Genomic DNA, 26,352 nt, shown 5'->3' with positions numbered 1-26,352 from the left:
TCCAGGGGGAAAAGCAGCGGTTCGACATACAAATCACCACTCAAATGAGAGAAAAAACACACAGAAACAAAGTCCAGTGGTACCTCTGGTTGCAAACGGGATCCGTTCCGGAGGCCCGTTTGCAACCTGAAAAGAATGCAGCCAGCCTCTGTGGGTCGCGATTCACCGCTTCTGTGCACACATGTGACGTCATTTTGCACGTCTGCGCATGTGCGAGTGGTGAAACCCGGGAATGACCCTTTCCGGTACTTCTGGGTTGCCGTGGGATGCAACCTGAAAATGTTCAACCTGAAGCAAATGTAACATGAGGTAGAGAGAAAACCAAGAAAGGAAAAGAGAATGAAACCAGGCTCCTTATGTTCTGTTATTAAAAGACACTATGACCTTGGGGAAAAGATTATAGGATCAATTCATTCTTCTTCTTTTTTTAATATATTTTTAATAGGTTTTTACACATATTTCCCAAACATAACATCCCATCTTATACAACATAACAAACCTTTGGCTATCACAGCACAGCCTGAGAATTCCTTCAACCTCGACTAATGGTTTTCTAACTTTCTTTTGGCTTCCATCCCCAACAACATCCTGAAAGTTTACAGGCCAGGAAGTCTCAGGAGTCATACGCATTCTTTGTTCTTGAATGTGTAGGGACCTATGAGCCCTTGGAGAAGGAGGATCTCCCAAACTTTCCAGGGAGGTCTCTGCAGTCTGCTCTCTCTCTCCCCCCTCGTCCTCCAATGTCTCATAACTAGGCATTTCTTCCTTCAGCTATAATTCAGCTCTGTTTTCTTCTCCTCTTGAAACTGTTGGAGACAAGGGGGAAAACCTTCCCACTCTCCCTCCTCTTCTGAGAGAAGCCAAACAGACTGAGTGGACACTTCCGAGTCTTCCTGTTCAGTTCATTCCCCGACAATAAAGAATTAAAAATATCAGTTCTCCTTGGCTGGGTATACAGGACAGATCAAAGCAACTACAACAACTTCCAGCCTTCAATCATGCAAGATGTGGCAGGAGACGTCCCCAGCTAGATTCCTGGGGTGCTAGTCCTCAACACAGACCAAGCTATTCACAACTAGTAAAGGTCAGATTCAGGACAGCAGAGTCTAATTGGTTACTTAACTCAGTTGACGGCCACTGTACATTTGATCCAACTTCAAGAGGTAAAGGCCCCCATAAAATATTTTAGGGGGCCTCCTCCCCAAAGTTCATGGGCATTGCCATTCAAATGATGTGTGTGCACTGTCTTGTGATCAATTATGCAGGGGGGAGCTTACCTGCTCCACCCCCAATATTTTATTCAAGTTGGCACCCCTGCTACCATGAATGCCACGAAAGCACCAGCACATGCTGCCAGTGCTGTGCCAGCACTGGTGTGGACCCCAGTCTTGCCCCCTGCCAAGTTCTGAAGAAATTGAGAGCAGTTCAATGTGTTTGTTTCCCAATGTTAGCTCTACATGAGAGTAAGGGTGCCAGAGTTGCCAGTGATGAAGCCAAAGTTGTATTTCTGATTAGTCTGTTACAAGGGGACACCAAACGCTGGGTGGCCCCCATTCTCATTGCCTGGCATGCAGGGTTGTCCTTCTGTGCCTTGTAAGGTAGTGGCGATGGAGATCAGAAGGGGCAAAGGGGCATCAAACACACAGAGTAAGGAAACAAATATTGGTATGCATTGCAAATAAATACATGAAACAGAAAACAGGCTATGACTGGACCCTTCCATTCTTTATTTTCGTAGCCATCTACGGTTGAGCTTGCAGAATAAGGTCTTTTCAAGGTGTTTTTGAGGGCTGATGCCAAAGAGTCCCATAATCTAGATGGCAGAGTGTGGATTGTGCATTAAAACAGCACAGTGGGGTGATCTCTTGGTTTTGGTTTTGTGTAGTGATCATGAGATCCAGTTTTGTTCATCTTGAAAGTGTCTTCTTAGAGCCAAGCATCATTCGGCACCTTCTTGCAAATATACTGTGTCATTTGCTCACAGTTTAATGCTGCCCAGCAACTTCCGCGGCAATTAAAGGCCAATACACCACAGTCGTGCTTCGCGGCTCTATTTGGCTCACCCCATTTCCAGAAGCTGAAAAGAAGAGAAACAGCAGCCTTGATCAATCAAGATTGGATGTCTACTTCTTCACCCGCTCCCCTTGCCTTCTATCATTAAAAAGATGCTCAGCTCTTTCTCTCTTAACATCCACTCACAAGTGTGATGGATTTTTCTCCCCATATTTTAGAATTCTAACCATGTAAGGAAAACAACAACAACAACTATTGGTGTTTTGCAACTTTCTAACTTGTTGCAGGACCTTAGCAGAGTATACGTAGAGTTCACGAAAGCAATCGGTTGCAGGCAGGATGGACAAAGCAGGTGTATCTGAAGAAGTGTGCATGCACACGAAAGCTCATACCTAGAACTAACTCAGTTGGTCTTTAAGGTGCTACTGGAAGGAATTTTTTTATTTTGTTTTGACCATGGCAGACCAACACGGCTACCTATCTGTAACTGAAAGCAGGAATCAGTTACTTGTTACTTATAGGTGTTTATTATGTACAGTGGACTTCAAGTTACTATTTACAGGAACAGAGCACAACATGGATCTTTAGCTCTCTCACCACACGACTCTTTCACTAACACTCAACTCTCAACGCTCTAATAACACATTTCAGTCAATAGGCCATAAATCATTATTCCCATGAGTGAGCTTGACCAATGAGGGAGCTGTCTCCAGGCCTCTATATCTCCAGGCAGATTTTACTCCTTTACATTGCCTTGGCTGTTGGCCAACTCCTAATTGACTCTGTGTGAAGCTGCATGTATTCAAAATCCCAACAACAACAACTGTGGGTCAAGACTGTCTCTTTTCTTTTCACATGAAGTGATTTCTCATAAAGGTAAAGGTAAAGGTACCCCTTCCCGTACGGGCCAGTCTTGCCAGACTCTAGGGTTGTGCGCTCATCTCACTCTATAGGCCGGGAGCCAGCGCTGTCCGCAGACATTTCTGGGTCATGTGCCCAGCGTGACAAGCTGCATCTGGTGAGCCAGCGCAGCACACGGAATGCCGTTTACCTTCCCGCTGGTAAGAGGTCCCTATTTATCTACTTGCACCCGGGGGTGCTATCGAACTGAGATGAGCGCACAACCCTAGAGTCTGGCAAGACTGGCCCGTACGGGCAGGCATACCTTTACCTTTACCTTTACCTTTACCTTTACTAAAGGGCCCACCCCATGCATGAGGAGAGCAGTGACACTATACAGAAACAAACATAGCTATGTCCTCAAATGAATTGCAAAATATAATCTATAACCACAAAGCCATTACAGGGTTGGTTGATTGAAATGATATGATATCTCTCATATATATATATCTTATCTAAATCTAACAGGCTGGTTCTAAGTTTACTTTAATCAATTATCCATAGTTGACAAAGGTATCACCCTAGCCTCACTTTTATTGTCACTTGCATTCTCCAGTGTCCATTGTATACTGAATCAAGTCCCACTACACAGCACTAAAATTCTGTGATAAATGTATTCTATAACTCCCTCATTTTTAGCACTCTGTGATTCTATTAAATTGATATTACTAGTAACGGTGTAGTAGGTGTTTTTTTTTTTTTTTTTACTCCCATGAGATGTTTGGGTGAGACGTGCCCTTTAATCAAGTCTGAGATCACAAACAGCTGTGGTTCCCAATTGGTGGTCCACAGACCACCCACCCAGGGGCTCCATGGTGTCATTCACATAACTAAAACTGCCACGGAGATATCAAAATGTTCAAAGGTAGGGTGGCCCATGGCGTGGCTTTTGAAAAACAATAGGTCTGCAGTACTTAGCTAACTGGGAACCACTGGCATACAGGATTTAAGTTCCCAGCTAGTATTATACAACCCCACTGTCCGTTTGTAAAGTTTACTCAATACCTTTGACAAAAAGGATTAGTGGTTGGTATTGGGTGCATCAACGGAGATGAATGTCATTGGATTTTGTTCCAGGAGACCTTGCAAAATTGAAAGCAGCCCTCTGTTAATGCAGCCTTGGTAATAAATGCCAGTCCAGTTCTCTGTTCTGCTACCAAGCTGTGCATGAGTGAGATCTTACTCTGACCTTATACATCCATCCACACAAGCTGAAAAGAGTTGTTAGATACTTAAAGGGAACCATGAAGTGTCTTAAACTGCCAGCTGGCAGTGTTGCTCAGCTTTAGGTTCCTGCAAGTCCTTTTGAAGCTGAACTAAGGAGCACAAACCATTTAAAAGCATGCCTTCAGAGACTTCCGGGTTGGCGCCTCCAGCAATGGCAGAGCTCCTCCGATCGGGAGGAACTTGCTCCATGAAAAGTAGGGTCTGAACCACCACGGCAAAGGCGGAGACCCACAGAAATCACAGGCGGAAGAAGCCTGTGAACTTGGGATTCGGCTGGCACCATTCACACCTCCCCTACTCGCGGGGAAACCCTGTTTTGGGGATCCGGAGCGACGTGGGGTGAGTGGCGCGGTGCTTTGAATCGACTGCTTCTTTCACGGAGTGAAGCCGCATTGCTATTGTCGGAGAGTGCTGACTTTTTTTCCTGTGGACAATTGGACTTTAAACAACAACCCGTGAGTAGAATGGAAAATTGGATTTTTAAATACCTTAATTTGGCAACGAGCGGGGAAGGTTCAAAACAGGAAGTCCGCCTTCCCTTTTTGTAAATAGACTGAAGCAAAGAGGTTGCAAGCTAAGGTCTTGGAAAGCCTCATGTAAAGGATTAAATTTCCATCCAATGAAACCATTAAACCCCCCTTGGAAGCAGGGGAAGAGGGGGGAAATTGTGGACTGTGCATCCTGCAGGAGAGAGTGATAAAAACTAAATTATCACTGCTCTGAACTCCTGGGAACGGGCTGCCAGCAGATTGACGTTTGGAAGAGTTCATTGACAGCGAAAAACAGTCAGTTAATAAGAGAAATATATTGCTTTCACTGTCCGCTTCTGCGTTTTAAAAGGAAGAAAAAGCAATTGAAAAAGTAACTGAAAACTGAAACTATTTTACTTTTGGAATTGTGTCGGAAAGGATTGATACAAGTGGAGATTGCTCCCCCCTAAAGGGAGTCTTTGAAACTGTTACAAGAGTTGAGCTGAAACTGTTACAAGAGTCAAGCTGAGGAATCCAGCTGTACGATAAGAATTGTGAGAACTAGAGACTGACCTTGGACTAAAATGTCGGCAGATGAGATAATAGTGTCTGCATTTTGCAGGATAGATCATTTGCTGAAACAGCTTCACAAGAAGATAGATGCTATGGCTACTAAAATTGACATTTCGGGACTAAAAGTGAATACCAACACAGAAATAACTCAGGATCTGGCACAGGAATCTATTTCAACAGGGCAAATCGTTGAAAAGGAGAAGGAGAAAGTTGCTGTTGTCGAACTTAAAGTAATACAAGGGGGAGCCTTAACCTCACAGAGGCAGTTACAGATAGGTAGCCGTGTTGGTCTGCCATAGTCAAAACAAAACAAATTCCTTCCAGTAGCACCTTAAAGACCAACTAAGTCAGTTCTTGGTATGAGCTTTCGTGTGCATGCACACTTCTTCAGATACACTTCAGTGTATCTGAAGAAGTGTGCATGCACACGAAAGCTCATACCAAGAACTGACTTAGTTGGTCTTTAAGGTGCTACTGGAAGGAATTTGTTTTGTTCTCACAGAGGCAGGTTGAGGGTTACAGGTTGGGGCCCTTTGTGACTGAAACTGGAAGAGGTCAGATTTTGAGGATTGGAGCCTGGCCTGGACTGGAGGGGGAAGGTTGGAGAGATCCCCTTATGAAGGGATCAATTGACATTTGGGACATGGATTCGGGTCAGGAGGAGATTGGAGCTTTGGGGGTCTTTGGATTTGGAGGAACCTTGAAACAAGATTTGAAATATTTTATGGATCCTAGTTTTAACTATGGAAATCTGGCTGACCTATCGAGATGGAACAAAAGTGCTGTTGGATCGGAGCTTCCCCGAGATCTGCTCTCTAGAATTAAAGAATATGAAGAAGATTGGCAGAAGGGATGTGGAGAAGGGATGTGGAGAAGGGTTAAGATCTCCAGGTTGATGGACTATATGGAATTGACGGAAAGGACTGGCAGAGGCCGAGACCAGGAAGAGGAGACGGTGAAGAAGATTGGAAAATTTAAGGTCTATATAGGGAAATTTTGTAAAATTTAAAGAGGGATAGAAAAATATTGGAATGGAAATTTTTTTGGGCCTTAGTGGAAATGTTTTAAGAGGTTAAGTGTAAATAGGTATATTAGATTTAATGGGGAATAAGATTAAAAATATTTTAAGATAAAGGATTTGCTGAGATAACGTATAGAAGTGGAATACAAGGAGGGAGGTGAGAGGAGGTCAATGAAACAAGGGAATGAAAGATTGATTATGGTAAAGGTATGATGTGTGTTCTTAAATTGTTTTTGTTTTGTCTTGTATAGTTTATGGTGTTTAGATGTTAAGGTTGTGTTTTGTATCGTCTATATTATATTGTTTCTTTTGTTTCTTCTTTCTTTTTCTTTCCTTTTTTTATAAATTTTTATTAAGAATTTTGTTAATACAATAAAGAGAAAAGACAGAGTAAACAGAAAATAGACAAAAAAGAAACAAACATAAAATTTGACATCTTGTGATACCCATCTTTTCTTCATTTTTGGACTTCCTCACATCTCTCGCTCCTGCGTTCCAAATTCGTAAAAACTTTAGCCAGCAACTTATCACCTTGTTTCCATTCTTATTGTACACATTTCCAATATTTTGTCCCTAACTTTAATATTTTTATCTAGGTCTTAGATACCTAATTTTAACATAGTATTTATTCAAAATTTATTTTTTTTTCTTCTCATAAAATTCACTCATTCTCATAATCTTTTCAGCTAACTTTATGGTGCCCTGTTGTTTTCAAATCTCTCATCCTTCTTAACACTCATATAGTTTACAGTGTTTTTGTAGATAGTCCTTAAATTTCTTCCAATCCTCTTCCACTGCTTCCTCTCCCAGGTCTCGGATTCTGCCGGTCATTTCTGCTAGCTCCATGTAGTCCATCAGTTGCATCTGCCATTCTTCCAGTATGGGCAAATCTTGAGTTTTCCAATATTTGGCAACAAGTATCCTTGCTGCTGCTGTTGCATACATAAATAATGTTCGATCATTCTTTAACACCCTCTGGCCAACAATGCCCAAAAGGAGGGCCTCTGGTTTCTTAGGGAAGGTATACTTAAATACCTTTTTCAGCTCATTATATATCATTTCCCAGAAGGCCTTAACCCTGGGGCAAGTCCACCAGAGGTGAAAGAACGTTCCTTCAGTTTCCTTACATTTCCAACACTTATTATCTGACAGGTGATATATTTTTGCTAGCTTGACTGGGGTCATGTACCACCTATGTATCATTTTCATAATGTTTTCTTTCAAGGCATTACATGCCGTAAACTTCATACCGGTGCTCTTCTTTCTTTTTCTTTTTTTTTGTTTTTGTAAGTTTTAAAAGTAATAAATATCATTTTTTTTAAAAAAGCATGCCTTCAGCCTCTTCCGAATCACCACATTCATTAGGTTAGAGAAGCAGAAAGAGGAGCCTTCCTGCCTCTCCAATGTAGTGAAAAGCACCAGTCACTCACCGGGACAATAATGTGGAGGAGTACATATGTAGGTCTTTGGTAGTATGGCAAAATGTATTTGGGGAGGGAAAGGATCCATTATGTAAACAGAATCTGCAACTTTTTGGAATGCATGCCATTAGCAAATATTTCTTCAAGAACTTACTGGGCTTTAGGTATTGTGCCTGACAGCCATTTCCATTTCGCTTGGTTGTCTTTAAAGAGTCCAATCCAAAAAAGCTTTCTTAGGGTTTTTACTTGATTCACCACAAATTGCTGGGGAAGGGGTGGGGAGAAAGAAAAACAAGAAATTTTTCAGTAGGAATGAGGAGCAAGGCAGTTCTCTGAAAGCCTTTCTAGACAATGTCCCTTTCTCTGAGCTACTATAGCCCTTTACAAACATCCAACAGGCATAAATCAAACACATTTCAAAAGACACAGGGGTCACCTTTGAAAGCCAAATCCATATTTTTGGAGGAAGCCGTGATCAAAACTATGGTATTCCAAGTATGGTTGCATCAAGCACCAAGAATAATTTTGTACTGAGGATGTGCTATTGTCCCCCTGATCCAAGTTATGATGCTGCTGCTGATGGAATCAAGGAAGCATCCCAGAGAGAAAATATTGTAGTGAAGGGTAACTTCACCTGCCCTCACCAAGACTGACTACATGTGTGTTCCAGTCATGACACAGAGTTAAAATTTCCAGATACTGTAAATGACTGTGCCATAAAACAGTTCATCTTGGAACCATCTAGCGGGACAGTGACCCTGTGTGGCAAATACTCCAGTATCTGTATCCATGTTTGTTTGTTGGTTCCAGAGCTATTGGAATCAGTCTGGTTGTGGTATGCTTGATGGGATGACGATGGGGTCTCACCTATGTCTGTGCCCTGCAGCATCCCAGTAGCCCCTCTGCCTGGGTTAAGGGCTGGGAGATGGATATACCTTGCAAGCTCCTCTAGAGTCATCTCCATGATCCCCTCATGAATCATAGAATCATAGAGTTGGAAGAGATCACAAGGGCCATCGAGTCCAACCCCCTGCCAAGCAGGAAACACCATCAGAGCACTCCTGACATATGGTTGTCAAGCCTCTGCTTAAAGACCTCCAAAGAAGGAGACTCCACCACACTCCTTGGAAGCAAATTCCACTGTCAAACAGCTCTTACTGTCAGGAAGTTCTTCCTAATGTTTAGGTGGAATCTTCTTTCTTGTAGTTTGGAGCCATTGCTCCGTGTCCGCTTCTCTGGAGCAGCAGAAAACAACCTTTCTCCCTCCTCTATGTGACATCCTTTTATATATTTGAACATGGCTATCATATCACCCCTTAACCTCCTCTTCTCCAGGCTAAACATGCCCAGCTCCCTTAGCCGTTCCTCATAAGGCATCGTTTCCAGGCCTTTGACCATTTTGGTTGCCCTCCTCTGGACACGTTCCAGTTTGTCAGTGTCCTTCTTGAACTGTGGTGCCCAGTACTACACTGGACACAGTACTCCAGGTGAGGTCTGACCAGAGCAGAATACAGAGGGTTAGGGTGGTGAGGGAAGCCTTTTTTCTAAACACTCAGTACATCTCAAAGAGCAGAGGAAGAATCTACAAGATTTCCCTCAAGTATCTACTCCTTCTCCTTCAAGACCTCCTTCCTGACTGCCAGGTTCAGGCTATTAGAGTTCAGCGGTTCTAAGAAACCTTAGTTAGCCCCAGATGGTAGCAGCTGTTCCCTGCCCCACCCAACCCTTGGCTTGACTGATGGTGTTGCTCTATTGCCTGCATACAGGTGGATTGGACCTTCTTAAATGGATAGTGATGATAGGAGCCCTTTGACTCAAGGAGATCCCCTACCTTTTCAATACTCGGCTTTGATGCTCACCTGTTCTACTCCTGTTTCCAGAGAAATTAGCTTGGAGCCTTCCTTCTCACACGCTTTTTGGGAATTCATCCATGATTGTGGCCCATGAGAAAACCAATAGTATGCCGTTGCAAATAAAACCCAACCATCATTCACATTTTTAGAGATGATGTCTTTGAGTCAGCCAGGTATGGAGGAAGAAGAGAAAAAGAAAACAAGATAAGGAATTTAAGGGGAACCACCTTGTATGCCTGTGCAGATTTCAATTACTTTTGTGAAGTTCAATTCACCGGACACATGATAACATATATTAATCTAGGAAGCTCAGAAATCTTAAAAAAAAAGAAGAACAACATTAACTCATCAACCCATGCTGATGTTGATGGTGCAGTAAATAGCTGGGTGGGCATAGCTGGAACAGGGAGCACAGTCAAGAACCTCACCTACTTGTTTCCACCTGGATACTCAGGGCAGCATTAGGGCAGACTTGAAGGATGGAGAGGGGGAGTAGCTGTGGTTTATCAAAATTCTCTTTCTCTCTCTAGGCTAACTGTCCAGTTGCGGAGGTGGGGAGGGCAATCTGGAGTGGGCAACTGGGACAGATGAGGGATTCTGGTGGTTTACCACCTGGTTTGCTCCCCAGCCGTCTCCCTGCCTGAGCTGACAGGATGGTTCCAGTGGGCTTCCAAATGCCTCTGGGGGATTTTCCAGCTCATCTGAAAGTGGGTGGTGCTCCTGCCAAGTTTTGGCCAAGCTGTGGAACAACTGAATAAAGATGATGATTATGACGACGACGACAGTGATACTTTATAATATGCTGCCCATCTAACTGGGTTTTCCTCAGCTACTCTGGGTGAATTCCAACAAAATAAAACGCAACTGGAATTCAACCATTAAAAACTTCCCTGAACAGATGTCTTCTGAAAGTCAGACAGTTGTTTTTTTCCTCGACATCTTGGCTTGGGCCATTGACACGATTAGTCCTGAGCTCCTTCTCCCACTTCATGCAGCCTGTTTGGCCCCCTGGTATACTGCAGAGGTTAGGGCAAAGAAAGAAGCTGGGAAATGGCTTGAGCATGTGTGGAGGAAAAATCTGGTTGAATGTAATTGAACACTGGTGAGGGCTCATCCTCGAGCCTACCAAGTGGCAGTGAAGGCTACAAAGAAGTGTTGCTTAGCTTCCTCCATTGTGCCATCCAGCAGAGCTTTCCTGGGTAGAGCAGGGCCTGCTGCAGTCTGGCCTGAAGGAGATGGTAGAACTGAAAGCAGCTTTCTGTGATTTGTTTGCAAAGTATTTTGAGGATAAAATTGACCCTTCATGACCCTTCTGTTACAGCAGATAAATCTTAAAGGGTGTCCAGAGCAGAGGCAGTGGTAAAATCACTCCTTAAGAAACCCAGCCTGATGGGCAGAATATAAATAAATTGTTGTTGTTGTTGTTGTTGTTGTTGTTGTTGTTGTTGTTGTTGTTGTTATTATTATTATTATTATTATTATTATTATTATTATTATTATTCCCTGGGCTCAGAAAGATCTAAGTAACAGTCCATCAGTTGCTAATCTCACCTTCCTGGGCAAGGTTCTTGAGTGGGTGGTGTTGGACCAGATCCACATGCTCTTGGAGGAAACTGATTTTCTAGATCCATTTCAATCAGGGTTTAGGTCTGGTTTTGGCATAATGTCTTTAAAGGCAATCATATTTCCCAAGGCCAAAGAAAAAGAGGGGAAATGGCATTGTACAACATCCACAAAATGTGTGTTTTCGTGCTGACCATCCTTCGCTTGTTTTTATGTATAAGTGACGCAATCTGCATTTGTTCCCCTTCTCTGCTTTTGCATCTAAAGCTTTATAAGCTATTTTATAATCACTTTACCTATTATGTATTCAATGCTCTGTGCTTGCCTGAATTTGAATATGGACTAAGGATTCTGAGCCCCTGTGTTCTGACTCAATACATGCTATCCAGTCGCGCCATTCCTTTCTTCCACACAAGGCTGCAATCATGGAGGACCTGCACTGGCTTTTGGACAAGAAATCTCCTTGGATCTGGGGCCATGCTCAAAAGGCTGCTTTCAATGCTGTCAAACAGCTGCTCTCCCCTGAAAGAGACCTTACCCATTTTGATGAGACCAAGCTTGCTGTGCTTGCCTGTCACACCTCCCCATATGGAACTGGCACAGTCCTCAGCCACCAGTAGCCAGATGGGTGATAGGCCCCCAATGCATTCTACTCCAGACCTTTGTCGCACCATCTCTCGAGTCCTCAACTGGGTGTGGAGGGGGTGCCCAGCGGGTCATCTTGATTCAGAATTCTCCCCATTTGTCTCCCAGCAACCTGAGCTGTCAGTTCACAAGGGATGCCTGCTGTGGGGAAACTGGGTCATGATCCCTGCCAAGCTGTAGCCAAGAGTGCTGGAGGCTCTCCAGGTGAGTCACCCAGGCATTGTCCATATGAAAGCTCTGGCCAGTAGCTACATCTGGTGGCCAGGCAGTAACGCAGCAGTAGAAGAGTGGGTCCAGCATTGCCAGGCCTGACAAGAGTCCTGAGCAGCCATGCCTCAGGCCCCAATCCAAAGGTAGATGACACGCACACCATGTTTAAGACTCCACATCAATTTTGCTGGTCCATGCCAAGGTCAGACATTCTTGATCATTGTGGACTCCTTGTCAAAGTGGCTCGAGGTGGTGCCCGTCTCAGCAATGACCTCCAGGATCGTCATCTATGCCCTGCTGCGGGTCTTTCTTCACCATACATGGCCTGCCAGACACCATCATGACTGATCATGGAGTACAGTTCATGTCAGCCGAGTTACAGAAGTTCATGGCCAACAACCTCATCCAGCATGTCCCAGCAGCACCGTTCCACCCATCAATGAATGGACCGGTTTAGAGAATGGTGAGAACCACCAAGGAATCCCTCACCCGGATAGCCCAGGGGGACTGGAACAAGATCCTAGTTGATTTCCTTCTGCAGCAGCACATCAAACGCTGCATTGCCACAGGTTGAAGCCCAGCAGAGCTCCTTATAAACCAGAAGCTGGCATCACTCCTGGATTGGCTGCACCCCAATCTTGCATCTGATTGGCCTCCTGGCCAAGGGGCTCCAGCGGCCCCCAGGTCCTTCACACCTGATGACCCTGTCTACATCCCGAACTACGGGGATCATCCTGCCTTTATCTCCACTGCTGTTACCGGGGTGACAAGCTTGCCACACCGGATGTTCAGGTCCACTGCCGGCATGTGGACCAAATACGTTGACGCCTGTCCGATGCCCCAGCGCCAGCCACTGCTACCATGCCAGAACACAAGGTGAACGATCAGCCTGACTCACAGGCTGATGTACCTGATGAGAACCTGCAGCACAGGGTAGAGTTGAGGAATGGGGCCCCAACACTGCAACACCAAACAGTGTAGAGGCAATGACACCAGTGTCACCCATGACACCAGCTCCAGCTCCATCAGGATCCCCAACAACCCAAGGGGATGAGCTTCACCCATCTCAGTGGGTGAGGCACTGCCCACATCACTTTAATGAATATTTGTGTTGACAGGGATGAGTGTTCATGTCTAAGGGAGAAGGGTGTTATGTATTCAGTGGTCGCTGTTTTCCTGAGCTTGAGTCCGGACTAAGGATTCTGAGCAGCTATGTTCTGATTTGATACATGATATCCAATCATTCCCCTTCTCTGCTTTTTCATAAAAAGCTTTATAAACATCATTATAATCTCTTTACCTATAAAGCAAGTGTTCCCAGTGAAGGAAAGCCCACCTTAGAGACCTGTGCAGATAAATGGAGGATCCTATCCTGACCTAGGTTTGGCCGTCTGGGTACTTGCCGTGGCACCAAAACAGGCCTGTGGGTAGAGTGAGAGTTGCTATGATCTGCAGGTATTTTATCCCACATGCCAATGAGCCAATTCACTATGTGAGGAGGCTTGAGGGCTTCTTTCTGATGATGGGCTTGTGAAACAAGAGAGATTTTGTTGTTGCACCAATCACCCCACTGCCCAGCAGTCTCTCTGACCAAGTTGTCAGAGGTTGCCTCAGATGTGCTGTTCAAGAATCTCTCTTCCATGGATGAGTATAGTAAAGGACAGGTCTTTTAGCTGACCTGAAAAGGAGGACAGCTCTCTGCTCTGGCTCTAAGAGTTTTCAGCTAGAGGAGGGGCTTTCAGCTGGGGCAGAATCAGGGCAGGATCCCACTGCGTTACAATTCTTCAGCATCATAGGGTAGCTTACCAATTTCCTTTTGCAGTTGATCATTTTTGATGGCAAAATGCCGCACTTCCTCTGATAAGTTTTGAACTACAGCGAGTATTTGGAAGTCTAAAAGATTTGAAACAGTTTAAGGCAGGAGTATCTGAAATAACAATCTGCAAATATTAAGAAACCATTTCCAAACATTTTAAAACACTTTAGCCTGAAACAAGAAGCAGAGCTCCAGGATGGGGTTCTTATGAATATGAGGACAGACTTGATTCTCTGTGGCTGAGATCACCAATGCAGAAGACCCCTGCAGCTGGATCAGACCAAAGACCCATGCAATCCACTATCCTATTCTCATATTGAAAGTGGCTCATAAAGTATCTCTAATGTTCCCCTCCTTTGTCCTCCTTTTCTGCTGGGAATCACAGGGTCAGAAAACAATTCCCCACTGAGTCACACAGTAAAGCGAAATATGCAAAGATTACTTTACAGTTTTCTATTATGCTTTCTGAAATCTAAGAAAATACAGGCACCCAAACTCTTTTCCTGATGAATATTGGGTTGCATTCCACATAGTTCTAAAGAGGGCGTTCTGTAAGCTCAGGAATTTCTCCTTGTGCAATGCAATCTCCAGCCCCTTTCCCTCCATTCTGTTCTGAAGTTTCTCCCCACCCTGGGGAGCAGCTTTGGTGATGGCATGCAGGGAGAAGTGGGGGCAAAGTTCCCTTGTGCCAGTGCTAAAATCTTGCAGTAGCACAAACATTGTGAATTAACAGTGTGATGGGGGAGGACAGCATTTCTAGTGGGGAGATGTGAGAATCACAACCCCCTGCTTTTCTTCATGCTGAGCAGGGAAAAAGTGATAAACTCTATTGGGTGATGAGTTTCACTGAATGTTTTGCTCACACAATATGAATCCCAAAGGGAACTACAGGAATTGAAGTCCGTTTAAATTAAACATGTTCTAGCAAAAGTGAGGATTTGTATATAAAATGCTTACCATCCTTGTCCTTATAGGTTGAATCAATCCCAACAACAATGCTTCGAATCATTCCCAATCCCACTTGAAATTCAGCTCTTTTTTTCATTTCCTTCTGATCTAAGGAGGAGGTAGGTAGAAAAGAAATGAAGAAATTCTGTTCTAGCTTACTAGTCTGGTGACCTGGGGGAGGGGGATACTTGGTTTCAAACTGCTTTTGACATTGAATTTTAAATGCTGACTTGTAACGTGCCCTGGGAGCTTAGGGAGAAGAGTGAATAAAAAATCAAATCAACAAAAACATGAATATGACTTCTATTAATATTTTCTCCTCTCAGGCCTTATATTGATGTTTCCTGTGCCTTGATTGTGGCTGCCCTGCTGGTCTGAAGTCCTGTTTCCATTTGGCCTGTTGCTTCTGTCATCAGATGGTTGGCCTTCTTTAGAAAGCTCTAGATTTTTTGGTGTCTACATACACCTGTCCTCTTTGTCCTAGAGACTTTCAATTGCCAAGCTGCCTCATGCCCTGCCGTATGCTTAAAATATGTAAAGTCTTGGATCATTTGGTTCCCTCCCCCTGAGCTTTGCTTACTTTGGAGTGCCCTTTAAAAATGAACTAGGTTTACAAATAGGTCATGTGTTCATCTATCCGGTGCTATTTTTCTAGAAAAAGAGGCACTGGAACTCAGCATGAATGCCTCCCTTGTTCCCTTAGATTGGCAACGGAGCCCACCTGAGAGGGCCTGGAACTGAGTCCTGATGAATTCCGGCTGAAAAAGGCCCTGCATATATCTAGATATTTACGTAGGCTCTGGACTCACCCACTTTGGCCATGGCCTTTTCCTCTGCAGCCTGTTTTCCCCAAGCACTTTCCTTCAGGGGACTGGAGCCCTGGCAGAGGGCAGGCTGGCGAGGACCAGGAATGGGGGCTCTCCCCCAGCAAATGAGGATTAGTTGGGAAAGGAGGAAAGAATTGCAAGCTGGGAAAGGGAATTGTCTAGGGTGTCCCAGGGACTTGTGTCAGCCTGTGCTTCTGTTCCAAGTGCTGGAAATCACTTATTCAGGGAGAACAAAACAGTGCCATTGCTCTCTGGGTGACAGCTGTAACTCAACCCCTGATATCAAAGAGACATGAAAGGGGTAAACGGAAGGTGGATCCTGCCATCTCTTTTTGGAAATGCTATTGGCATTTAAGCAAAGCACATGACATTAGTTGCAAAGTATGCTAATTGTGTACTTACATAGAAGGAAAAGCAGCAGTGTCATGGCAGTTAGGATGAAAATCTCAAGTATGATAAATCTTTCACCCGTTGGAGATTTTAAGAAGGTAACCATGTCCTGAAAAGTAGATGCTTGAAGAAAGAAAAATCTGATTTAGCCATCAGTAGCCAACAGTGCTCTTTTTTTTAAAAAAAATAATATTTATTACTTTTCCAGCAATTTAAACACTACAAAAAAGAAGAACAATACAATACAATACAATACAATACAATACAATACAATACAATACAATACAATACAATACAATACAATACAATACAATACAAAAACACTACATAACACTAACACATTATACTAACAAAACAAAACAAAAACAAGAACAGTTTAAAACACATCAAATAATTTCAATATCTTATCTTTCATTCACTTATTTCTGTGACCTCCTCACACCTCCCTTTTTGTATTCCACTTCTGTTAATTGTTTCAGCAATTCCTTTCCATCTTCCTCTGTTTTCTATCCTATAATTATCTTAGCACATTCTAACCTTATTTTTTCCTTTAATACTCTATTAATCTATTTATACTTAATTCCTTATAACATTTCTACTAAAGCCATATAACTTCCTTCCAACATTTATCTAGCATTCATTAATTTTACAGTATTTCCGTAAATAATCTTTAAACTTTTTCCAGTCTTCTTCCACCGACTCTTCTTCCTGGTCTCGGATTCTGCCAGTCATTTCCGCCAGTTCCATATAGTCCATCAACTTCATCTGCCATTCTTCCCGGGTGGGTAAATCTTGTGTCTTCCAATACTTCGCAATAAGTATTCTCGCTGCTGTTGTTGCATACATAAAAAATGTTCTATCCTTCTTTGGCACCAATTGGCTGACCATGCCCAGGAGAAAGGCCTCTGGTTTCTTCAGGAAGGTATATTTAAATACCTTTTTCATTTCGTTATAAATCATCTCCCAGAATGTCTAAATCCTTGGGCATGTCCACCAAAGGTGAAAGAATGTACCTTCAATCTCATTACATTTCCAACATTTATTATCGGGCAAATGGTAAGTTTTTGCAAGCTTGACTGGTGTCATGTACCACCTATAAATCATTTTCATTAAGTTTTCTCTTAGGGCATTACATGTCGTAAATTTCATACCTGTGGTCCATAACTGTTCCCAGTCAGCCATCATTATGTTATGTCCAACATCTTGTGCCCATTTAATCATATCAGATTTCACCATTTCATCCTGAGTGTTCCATTTCAACAGCAAGTTATACATTCTTGACAAATTCTTAATTTTTGAATCTAACAATTCTGTTTCCAATTTTGATTTTTCCACCTGGAAGCCAACTTTTTTGTCCAAATTGTATGCCTCCATTATTTGATAATAATGGAGCCAATCTCGCACTTTATTTTTCAATTTTTCAAAACTCTGCAATTTTATTCTGTCTCCATCTTGTTCCAAAATTTCCCAATATTTGGGCCATTTGGCTTCCATATTGAGTTTTTTCTGTGCCTTCGCTTCCATTGGTGACAACCATCTTGGGGTTTTCTTTTCTAACAAATCCTTATATCTTATCCAAACATTAAACAATGCTTTTCTAACAATATGATTTTTAAAAGCTTTGTGTGCTTTTACCTTATCATACCACAAATATGCATGCCAGCCAAAAGCATTATTGAAACCTTCTAAATCCAATACGTCAGTGTTTTCAAGAAGCAGCCATTCTCTCAGCCAGCAAAAAGCGGCTGATTCATAATACAGTTTAAGGTCTGGCAGGGCAAATCCACCTCTTTCTTTAGCATCAGTTAATATCTTAAATTTTATTTGAGGCTTCTTGCCCTGCCAAACAAATCTGGAAATATCTTTCTGCCACTTCTTGAAACAATCAATCTTATTAATGGGGTCCATGGGGTCACAAAGAGTCAGACACAACTCAACGACTAAATAGCAACAAGCCAACATACCATTCCCAACCCAGGAAAAAGGGTTTCCATATGCTGTGGTAGCCATCAGCCAGAGACAGTCAACTGTTCAAGGGGTGGTAATCTGGGTGGGTAAGCAGGTGGAGGAAGCAAGGGGGGATACCTTGCTGCTTGAGGAAACTGTTCTGACCAATGTCTGGATCAGAAGACAGTAGCCTTTGATACTAAAGGACTTTCTGCCCACTAGGCAAATGACAAGATGCTCCCTCCAAACACATAATTCCACATACAAAAGCTGGGCTGAACTGGCCATTGGCTCTTATTTTGATACTGCTGATGGGACAGCAGACTAACTGAGGAGGTGCAATGCAGCTTGTGTGGTCTACATATCTCTGCCCACCACAGCACCTGCTACCTGAGGCAACTGCCTCATTCTGCCTAATGGTGGAGCCATTCCGGACTGCACAGAGTAAAGGAACACCACAGCCAGCAGCAAAGAGTGGCCTGAATCCTGGGGTTTCTATGGGGCTTCATGGATCTGTGGCACCCAAAGAGCTGTGTGCGCTTTTCTCTGCACTCCTCCCTAGCACAACCTGACTGGTTCCACTCCCTGCCTGTCTCTCCATCAACTTCCCTTTCCCATGCATTCCTCTACTTTATGAGAAACCTCATCCAATATGACTGGGCTGTATACAGACCACGAGTTTCTTTTGCTGCTGCTGTATCCTTTCTGGATGCTTCATCAATTCCGGACTTTTCCATCCTCTCAGTTGCATCTGTGAAACAACAAGCTATTATAACGACTATGAACACATTGGTTGGATGGTGGGTGTTTTCCCTTCCAAGCTCAGAGTATTAGTCTCTTGTCAAGCATGAAAGCTCACAAAATTTGCTTTTGTTGTCCTGCACTTAATCTCCAAGTTCAAGTTAGTTTTACTGCGACACAGAACACCACAAGATCAAACAAAAGGAAATCATATACTTAATCTCCCTATTACACTTTATACTTAATCTCCCTATTACAGGAACATAATTTTTAAAATAGATGCACATCTACAATGTCAAGGATTTCATCAGTACAAATGGGCAACAACATCAGGCCAAAAATATGTCTCAGTGAGGCATTTCCAACATTAAACTTTGCGGTCTATCAGTATTAGACAATCATTTCCTGTAAAGACATTGTTGAGTCCAATATAACTGAAATGTCTTTCGTTTTCATTTGCTGGATCAGTCTCCATCTTATACCAAAAAGATGTTCCATATGGATTCAAAAGTATTGAAAAATGTTTTAGATAATATAGCATTCTCTCTCTCTCTCCACATTTTTATTAGTTTTTTTAAACATATCATTTCCAACAATCATTTAACATAATTTCTTATCTTATATAAAGTTTTAGACTTCCATCAACAACCTCTGATGATTTTCTGTTCTTTATCACTTGTTCTGCATTTCTTAATTTCTCTATTACTCTTAATTATCATTAACTAATAAGTCTTTTCATAGTTTTTCTTGCAATATTTCAAATAATCCTCCTTACAGAACTTCTTGCAGTCCTACAAGCATAATCTGTTCATTACTGTTAGGTTTCCAAGGGGTTGCCCATGCGCAAGCAGGCAAATCTCTCCCTGGTTGGCTGCTAATGTAAACTTTATCTGTCTGGAGAGCCACTCACCCGTGGCTGACTCAATCGCTGGCAGAATCCGTGAGTGGGTGTTTCTTAAACTTCTTCCAGCATAAAAGCTCCTTGACGCCCAGTCTCCGCCTTCCCTCTCTGCGCGAAAGCCTTCTGCACAGAGAGGGCGTGGGCAGCAGAGGACCCCTTCCTTCTCTGCTTGTCCCAGGCAAGGAGTCGTGGGACCACCTCGCCACATCCGACTCCTGCCCCCCCCCCTCCACTGGAGCTGCATTTATTCTCTTCTCCAGAAGAGGAGCTGCTTCTCCCGATCCCTGGAGGCTCTCTATAATCCCTCTGGCTTTTGCTCTCTCCCTCCGGCACTGATGGCAGTTCCCTGACAATTACAATTGCTTTTCAAATAATTCATATATTTACTGATAATATAGCATTCTCATTTGCATTCTCATATCTAGTTTATAGGACTTCAGTAAGCATTTGCAAACAACAGTTATGAACTGACGTTAAGAGGAGCAGCCAATTAAATTACAGTAATTTTTCCTTTCTTCAGCTGTGGACATCAATAATATTGTATTGTCCTTTACTTATTGCCTAATTTTTAATAAGTTACTGTGTATATATTCCCGAACTGTTCCCTCATCCCCTAGTTGTCTACAGAGATCATCTGTTAGGGCAACCAGAGCTGTCTCGGTCCTGAAACCAGGACGGAACCCAGACTGAAATGGATCTAAAGCCGATGTTTCCTCCAGAAACCTACCAAGCTGTTCAGCAACCGCTCTCTCAATTACCTTACCCAGACATGGAAGATTTGAAACTGGGCGGTAATTGGATAGGTCTAAAGGATCTAGCGAAGTTTTCTTTAAGAGCAGACATACCACTGCTTCCTTCAGCTCCCCTGAGAATGTCCCCATGCCAAGGGACAAATTGATAATTTCAACCAGATACTTCCAGATCTCCATCAGCTGGAGAGACATGAAGAACTAAACCTATTCTATCTGTTTTGTTGTTGTTGTTGCCTGAGATATTTTGCTTATTGGTTATATTGCTAGCTTTGTAGTTTATTCCAGTTGCTGTTGGCTTTATATTAGACTGCATTCCAGGTTGCTGATCAATTTCTTTCCTGATGTTTATCAATTAATAAGAGTTTGTCTCTACTTAAGAGTCTGTCAATTCTCTGTCCAGTGGAATCCAAAGAACCTGTTGCTTGCCTGGTGGTTACTATTGGCCAAACAGCCAGCAGGGGACGCTGGCAAGACAGCACCTGTGCACATCCTTATAATGTTCCACCACTCAGTTTCATTGGATGACCCTGAGGTCTAGTATTTGAAAAAGAAAAACCATCTGTAGTTTATAAGAGCTCCCTATCATTTTCCCTCTTGGTGACCTTTTGGCCCTGGAATGAGTCCCTGCAAATATCATAGCTTGTAAGGAAAGTGTTACACCCCTCAGACCTCTTTCTGTTTGGATACCTTGGTGTTGCCATGGAACAATCTTTCCCCTAATTTCCTCCTAAGGGTTTTTCATCCTTCCACTGGCTAAGAACCACCTCCCTTGTGATGTCAGGCATTCCAGAACTCCTCCCATTTAGGCTATACCATTTCCTGATTGGCTGCTCATCACATCCAATCAGCATTCCACATAAAGCATAAACCTAGGGAAATGTTGGTTTCAGATTTGATATACTATTTATTCCCCCCCCCCCCAAAGTTATTAGTTTTATTTTTTATTTAGGCTGGGTACATACTTTTCCTTCAAAGCATATCCCCCAGAAGAGTCCTTACTCCTCACAAACTCTGCTAGTAATATTGGAAAGCTTCCTATCTCAACACTTGTACCAGGAAATATGGCAAAGTGTGGGGCCTCTCCCTCCTCAGGCTGATTCCATCTGGCCTAGGGGGCGGGGCCCAGGCTCACCTTCACCACGGCTTTAAGAGGCCTCATTGAGGCCAGGGACATTGCTGCTGCTGCATCGTGAGTGCTTGGAGTGTAAGGCCTCTCCCTCTCCCTCCTCAGGCTAACTCCATCTGGCCTAGGGGGTGGGGCCCAGGTTCACCTCCCTGATAAGGACGGTGCTGCTGCAGCAAATGCGAAAGATGTTTTATATATTTTAATGTGTTTTAAACGTGTTTTTATTGCTTATTTTGTTGTACCACCATGAATGGTGGGTTTTATCTATGTATTCTTGTTTCTTCTATCTTGTTCTGTTTTGGGGTGGGATATTGAGTGGGGTGGGGATTGGTTTTTGTTTGGGCACAATTGTTTTTTGGTTGTTTTGTTTTTCTATTTTGTAAATGGAGGTTACTATGAGGCTTGGGATTGCTACCGTGGAGGGGCGAGGGAGGTATGGCGGTGGGGGCAGATGTTATAAGCGAAGGGGATCGAGATACGGATATGCTCGTACCCCTTCAATCTGCGCCCCATCCCGAGAGACGGGGGTAGGGTGAGCAAGGATTACTCACCTCCTTCACTGGTGTTGTGCAATGCCAGGTCTATAGGCAACAAAACCGCCACCCTGCGAGATTTCTTTACCTCGCAGGGGGTCGACCTGGCTTGTGTGACGGAGACCTGGGTGCGCGAAGGGGTAACTGTTACCTTACGAGAGATGGCGCCCCGGGTTTCTCTGTCCTCCACCAGTCACGGACTGTGGGCCGGGGGGGAGGGGTGGCATTATTAATCCGGGAAGATTGTTCTTTCAGGGCTCTACCATCGCCATCGATCCCCGGCATTGAATGTGTTGGCCTAGTGTGGGGCTCCGAGGAGAGCTTGGCTGTCTGGCTGGTGTACCGGCCACCTAGCGCACCAGCAGCCACCCTGTCAGGCCTGCTGGAGGTGGTGGCCGGCTGGGCCTTGGAGTTCCCTAACCTATTGGTATTGGGAGACTTCAACATCCATGCTGATGCCACTCCCTCCTCACAGGCTCTGGACCTGGTGTCTTCCATGGCGACACTAGGGCTCTCCCAGTTTGTTTCGGGCCCCACACATCAAGCAGGCCACACGCTGGATTTGATCTTTGGTGCCGGTATAGATGTGATCATGTCTCCTTCGATGAAGGTGCCATGGTCTGATCACTACGCTCTGAAAGCCAGGATTGACTTTCCACCCCCACCCTGCTTAGGTGGCGAGCCGATTTGGGCTCGCCCGCAGAGGCTGATGGACCCTGATAGATTCCGTCAAGCCTTGCGGGACCTTGCTCTCCCTGGCGACTCATTGACTGAGCTTGTTGAGGGCTGGAATACCCAGCTCCTGGCAGCCATCGATGAGATCGCACCTAAGCGCCCTCTGCAACCCCGCAGAAACCGGGCTCCCTGGTTTACCGAGGAGCTTCGGAAAATGAAGCGGGACCTCAGACGGCTAGAGCGAGTATGGCGGGGTGCCCGTGACGGAGCCTCAAGAACATCTTATAGGGTTTTTATGAAAACCTATGAGATGGCTGTGAAGGCCGCTAAGAAGTCTTACTTCTCGGCCTCCATTGCATCCGCTAGCTCTCGCCCGGCGCAATTATTTAGTATAATTCGGTCTTTAACGTCCCTTGAAGGACAGCCAAATTTAAATACCAATCTGACACACAGCTGTGAGGCATTTGCGAGCTTTTTTGCGGAGAAGGTCCTGTTGCTCCGCCATGACCTCCCTGCCAATTTGGATACAATAAAGGAACTGGAGGCCCCTCGACTGTCCTCGGGTTCAGTATTGGACCATTTTGACCGGATATCTCCAGCCGATGTGGACAGACTCCTCCAGGGACATTGCTGCTGCTGCATCGTGAGTGCTTGGAGTGTGGGGCCTCTCCCTCCTCAGGCTAACTCCATCTGGCCTAGGGGGCGGGGCCCAGGCTCACCTTCGCCACGGCTTTAAGAGGCCTCATTGAGGCCAGGGACATTGCTGCTGCTGCATCGTGAGTGCTTGGAGTGTAAGGCCTCTCCCTCCTCAGGCCAACTCCACCTGGCCTAGGGGGCGGGGCCCAGGCTCACCTTCGCCACGGCTTTAAGAGGCCTCATTGAGGCCAGGGACATTGCTGCTGCTGCATCGTGAGTGCTTGGAGTGTAAGGCCTCTCCCTCCTCAGGCCAACTCCATCTGGCCTAGGGGGCGGGGCCCAGGTTCACCTCCCTGATAAGGACGGTGCTGCTGCAGCAAATGCGAAAGATGTTTTATATATTTTAATGTGTTTTAAACGTGTTTTTATTGCTTATTTTGTTGTACCACCACCGCCAAGCTAAGCAGTTGGCCCCTTATCTCTCTCGCCCTGACCTAGCCACTGTGATCCATGCGACGGTCACCTCCAGACTGGATTATTGTAACTCGCTCTACGTGGGGCTGCCCTTAAGACTGACCCAGAAACTCCAGCGGGTGCAGAATGCCGCGGCGAGACTCCTTATGGGGTCTTCGCTGCGAGACCACATTCAACCGGTACTATACCAGCTGCACTGGCTCCCGGTGGAGTACAGGATCAGGTTTAAGGTGCTGGTTTTAACCTTTAAAGCCCTATACGGCCTAGGACCCTCGTACCTACGGGACCGCCTCTCCTGGTATGCCCCACAGAGAAACCTACGGTCTGCAAATAATAACATCCTCAAGGTCCCAGGCCTCAGAGAGGTTAGGCTGGCCTCAACTAGAGCCAGGGCCTTCTCGGCTGCGGCTCCAATCTGGTGGAACGCTCTGTCACAAGAGACTAGGGCCCTGCGGGACCTGACATCCTTCCGCAGGGCCTGCAAGACAGAGTTGTTCCACCAGGCCTTTGGTCAGGGCGCAGCCTGACTCCCTCCTCTGGCAACCTGCTTAGAATCTTGCTTGATTAGTTGCCATTAATTTGATTTTAATTGATTTTTATAATGTAATATTTTTAGAATGTGTGAATATTTGATTGTTTGATTGTTGTTAGCCGCCCTGAGCCCGGCTTCGGCTGGGGAGGGCGGGATATAAATAAAATTTATTATTATTATTATTATTATTATTAATATAAATCTTCATTTGCAAAGTTAAAGCACAAAGACAAGGAACAGAAACATTCAAATTTCAACGTTTTTGGTTCTACATTTATTGAATGCATCATCATCAAAACATACACGCCACCAGTGCTATTTTTCCAGAAAAATGGGTACCAGAACCACTGGCAGAGGAATGGGAGTTCAGAGGGAGCGGCCCACCCCCCATCCCACTATTTCGTTAGTGTGCCATTGCTGCGCACCCCCGGACACACGCCGCACACACCTGCATGTACCGGGTGCCATGCCCCCCAGAATGTGCATCACGCCCTTGCAGACAGCATACCACGTCCCCAGGATGCGCACCATGCTCCTGCAGGTGGCGTGTCACACCCCCAGGATGTGCGCCACATCCCCGGGGTGAACCCTCCTCCCCACGGAGGGTGCCAGCCATGCCACTGCCTGCTCTCCGCCCGCAGTAGCAGAGCATGCAGCTTCGCCACTGACCGGAACTGACCACAAGCACTTCCCTTGCTCTCTTACAATGGTGTCCACCTAAGAGGTGTCAGAACTGAATTCAAGCGAGTTCCAAATGGAAAAAAGCCTTGCATGCAGCTGACCTTCAACCAATGGCAACTCATAGAGAACTGTACTTGGATAGAAAGACAGATCTGCACAAACTCTGAATTGGACTCTGATAAGCTTCATATGCTAGAAACCCCTCATAACTACGTACACTTGTTTCTCTTGTTTATTATGTTTTTGTATGTTTATATGTCACTACCAATAAAAATATTGTTCAAAAATGTTTTCTGTCATTTAAATCCTGTCCTTCTTTACAGAGATGCAAGAATCATATAATACTGGTTCGTAAAGGTTTTCCAGGGACTCCCAGTACATTTCCGAGCACAATTCAAAGTGTTGGTGCTGACCTTTAATGCCCTAAACAGCCTCAGCCCTGTGTACCTGAAGGAGCGTCTCTACCCCATAGTCCAGCCCAGATACTGAGGTCCATCTCCGAGGGTCTTCTGGCAGCTCCCTCACTGTATGTGTAGCATTATGAGGCTTTGCCCTCGGGTGGGAAAAAGCATTGCACCTGGGAGAGGGAGTGGGAGTCAAACAGACATTTAAGGAATAGTTTCAATGAAAAAGCTTTATTTCTACCATCCATGAACTGGCAGAAGGAGCAAGTGTGATAACTCACAAACAAGCACAGGTCATTTTGCACAGAGCATATATTCCCCTTCCAGTTCCCTCCCCTTTCTCCTCCTCTTCCTCACGAGTCCTCCCCCATGAGTTCCCCTGAGCATGAACAGAAAGCTCCTGCCTTGGGACTCTTTTGGACTCTTCCCAGGAAAGGGGGTAGAGAAGCCTTGCGTTCAGCGTGTTCAGATGTGGTACAACCAAATGAGATAAGATTCAGTTCTGTTCTTTTAGCTAGGTCAGCTGGCCTGAGAAATGGAAAAGCATTGTTCTATTCAGCTAAGATGCTTAGCTAATGGCTTTTAGCTGCTGAGAAAATGATTTTGAAAAGCTTTGAGCCTGCTTTGGCCGGGGGTGACTTCGGGCCTAGGTGGGGCACCTGTCCTCGCCTCCTTCATTCCCCCCTCTTAATTTGGACAGCTGCCAGGCTCATCCCAAATGGGCCACTATCCTTTCTTGAGGCGACTGATGCTTGCCCCAATTTTGGGAGCAATTGTTGCTAAGTCAGCCGAATGCCTGTTCTTCGACGGGGTGCAGAGGTTATCGGGTCAGGAAGCAAACCCCATGCCTGCTACATACCCAATATACATCATGTTCTTGAGCAGATACATTGCCTCCCCCTTCTGAAGCCCACACCAAGCGTGTCAGGCATGCAGTCAGATTGCAGCCAAAAGATAAGTTCCTGGCGTGGACTCAGGTGTAATGGTTTGGGCTGGGAAGGTATGATTGCAGTGGGATTGCATCTCCCTGGAAAGGGATGGAATGATCGGGACTGTAACTGATGATTCATTCC

The 26,352-nt window shown here is 44.7% G+C and overlaps 1 protein-coding gene across 5 annotated transcripts in view; it reads right to left on the bottom strand.

Moving 5' to 3' along the window:
• Positions 1-1,704: 1,704 nt before the first annotated feature.
• The window catches only part of LOC309350311 (CD209 antigen-like protein D), an 86,783-nt gene continuing 62,135 nt past the window's right edge, over positions 1,705-26,352 (bottom strand). For 4 of the 5 annotated variants that reach the window (XM_081877225.1, XM_081877224.1, XM_081877226.1 and 1 more), the window contains exons 8-9: positions 7,780-7,889; positions 1,705-2,077 (exon numbers count right to left, since the gene is read on the bottom strand). In XM_081877225.1, the coding sequence (XP_081733351.1) occupies positions 1,927-2,077; positions 7,780-7,889 (261 nt within the window). In that variant the 3' untranslated portion in view covers positions 1,705-1,926. Of the gene's footprint in view, positions 2,078-7,779; positions 7,890-9,484; positions 9,637-13,702; positions 13,790-14,669; positions 14,769-15,889; positions 16,001-18,497; positions 18,603-26,352 lie in introns of those variants that run through there. The other variant, XM_081877227.1, reaches the window with a different exon arrangement.

Source organism: Podarcis erhardii (genome assembly GCF_964252035.2).
Source record: "Podarcis erhardii genome assembly, chromosome: 9".
Classification (NCBI taxonomy): domain Eukaryota; kingdom Metazoa; phylum Chordata; class Lepidosauria; order Squamata; family Lacertidae; genus Podarcis; species Podarcis erhardii.
The sequence above is the reverse complement of the archived record's forward strand: the minus strand, read 5'-3'. Positions and strand labels throughout refer to the sequence as shown.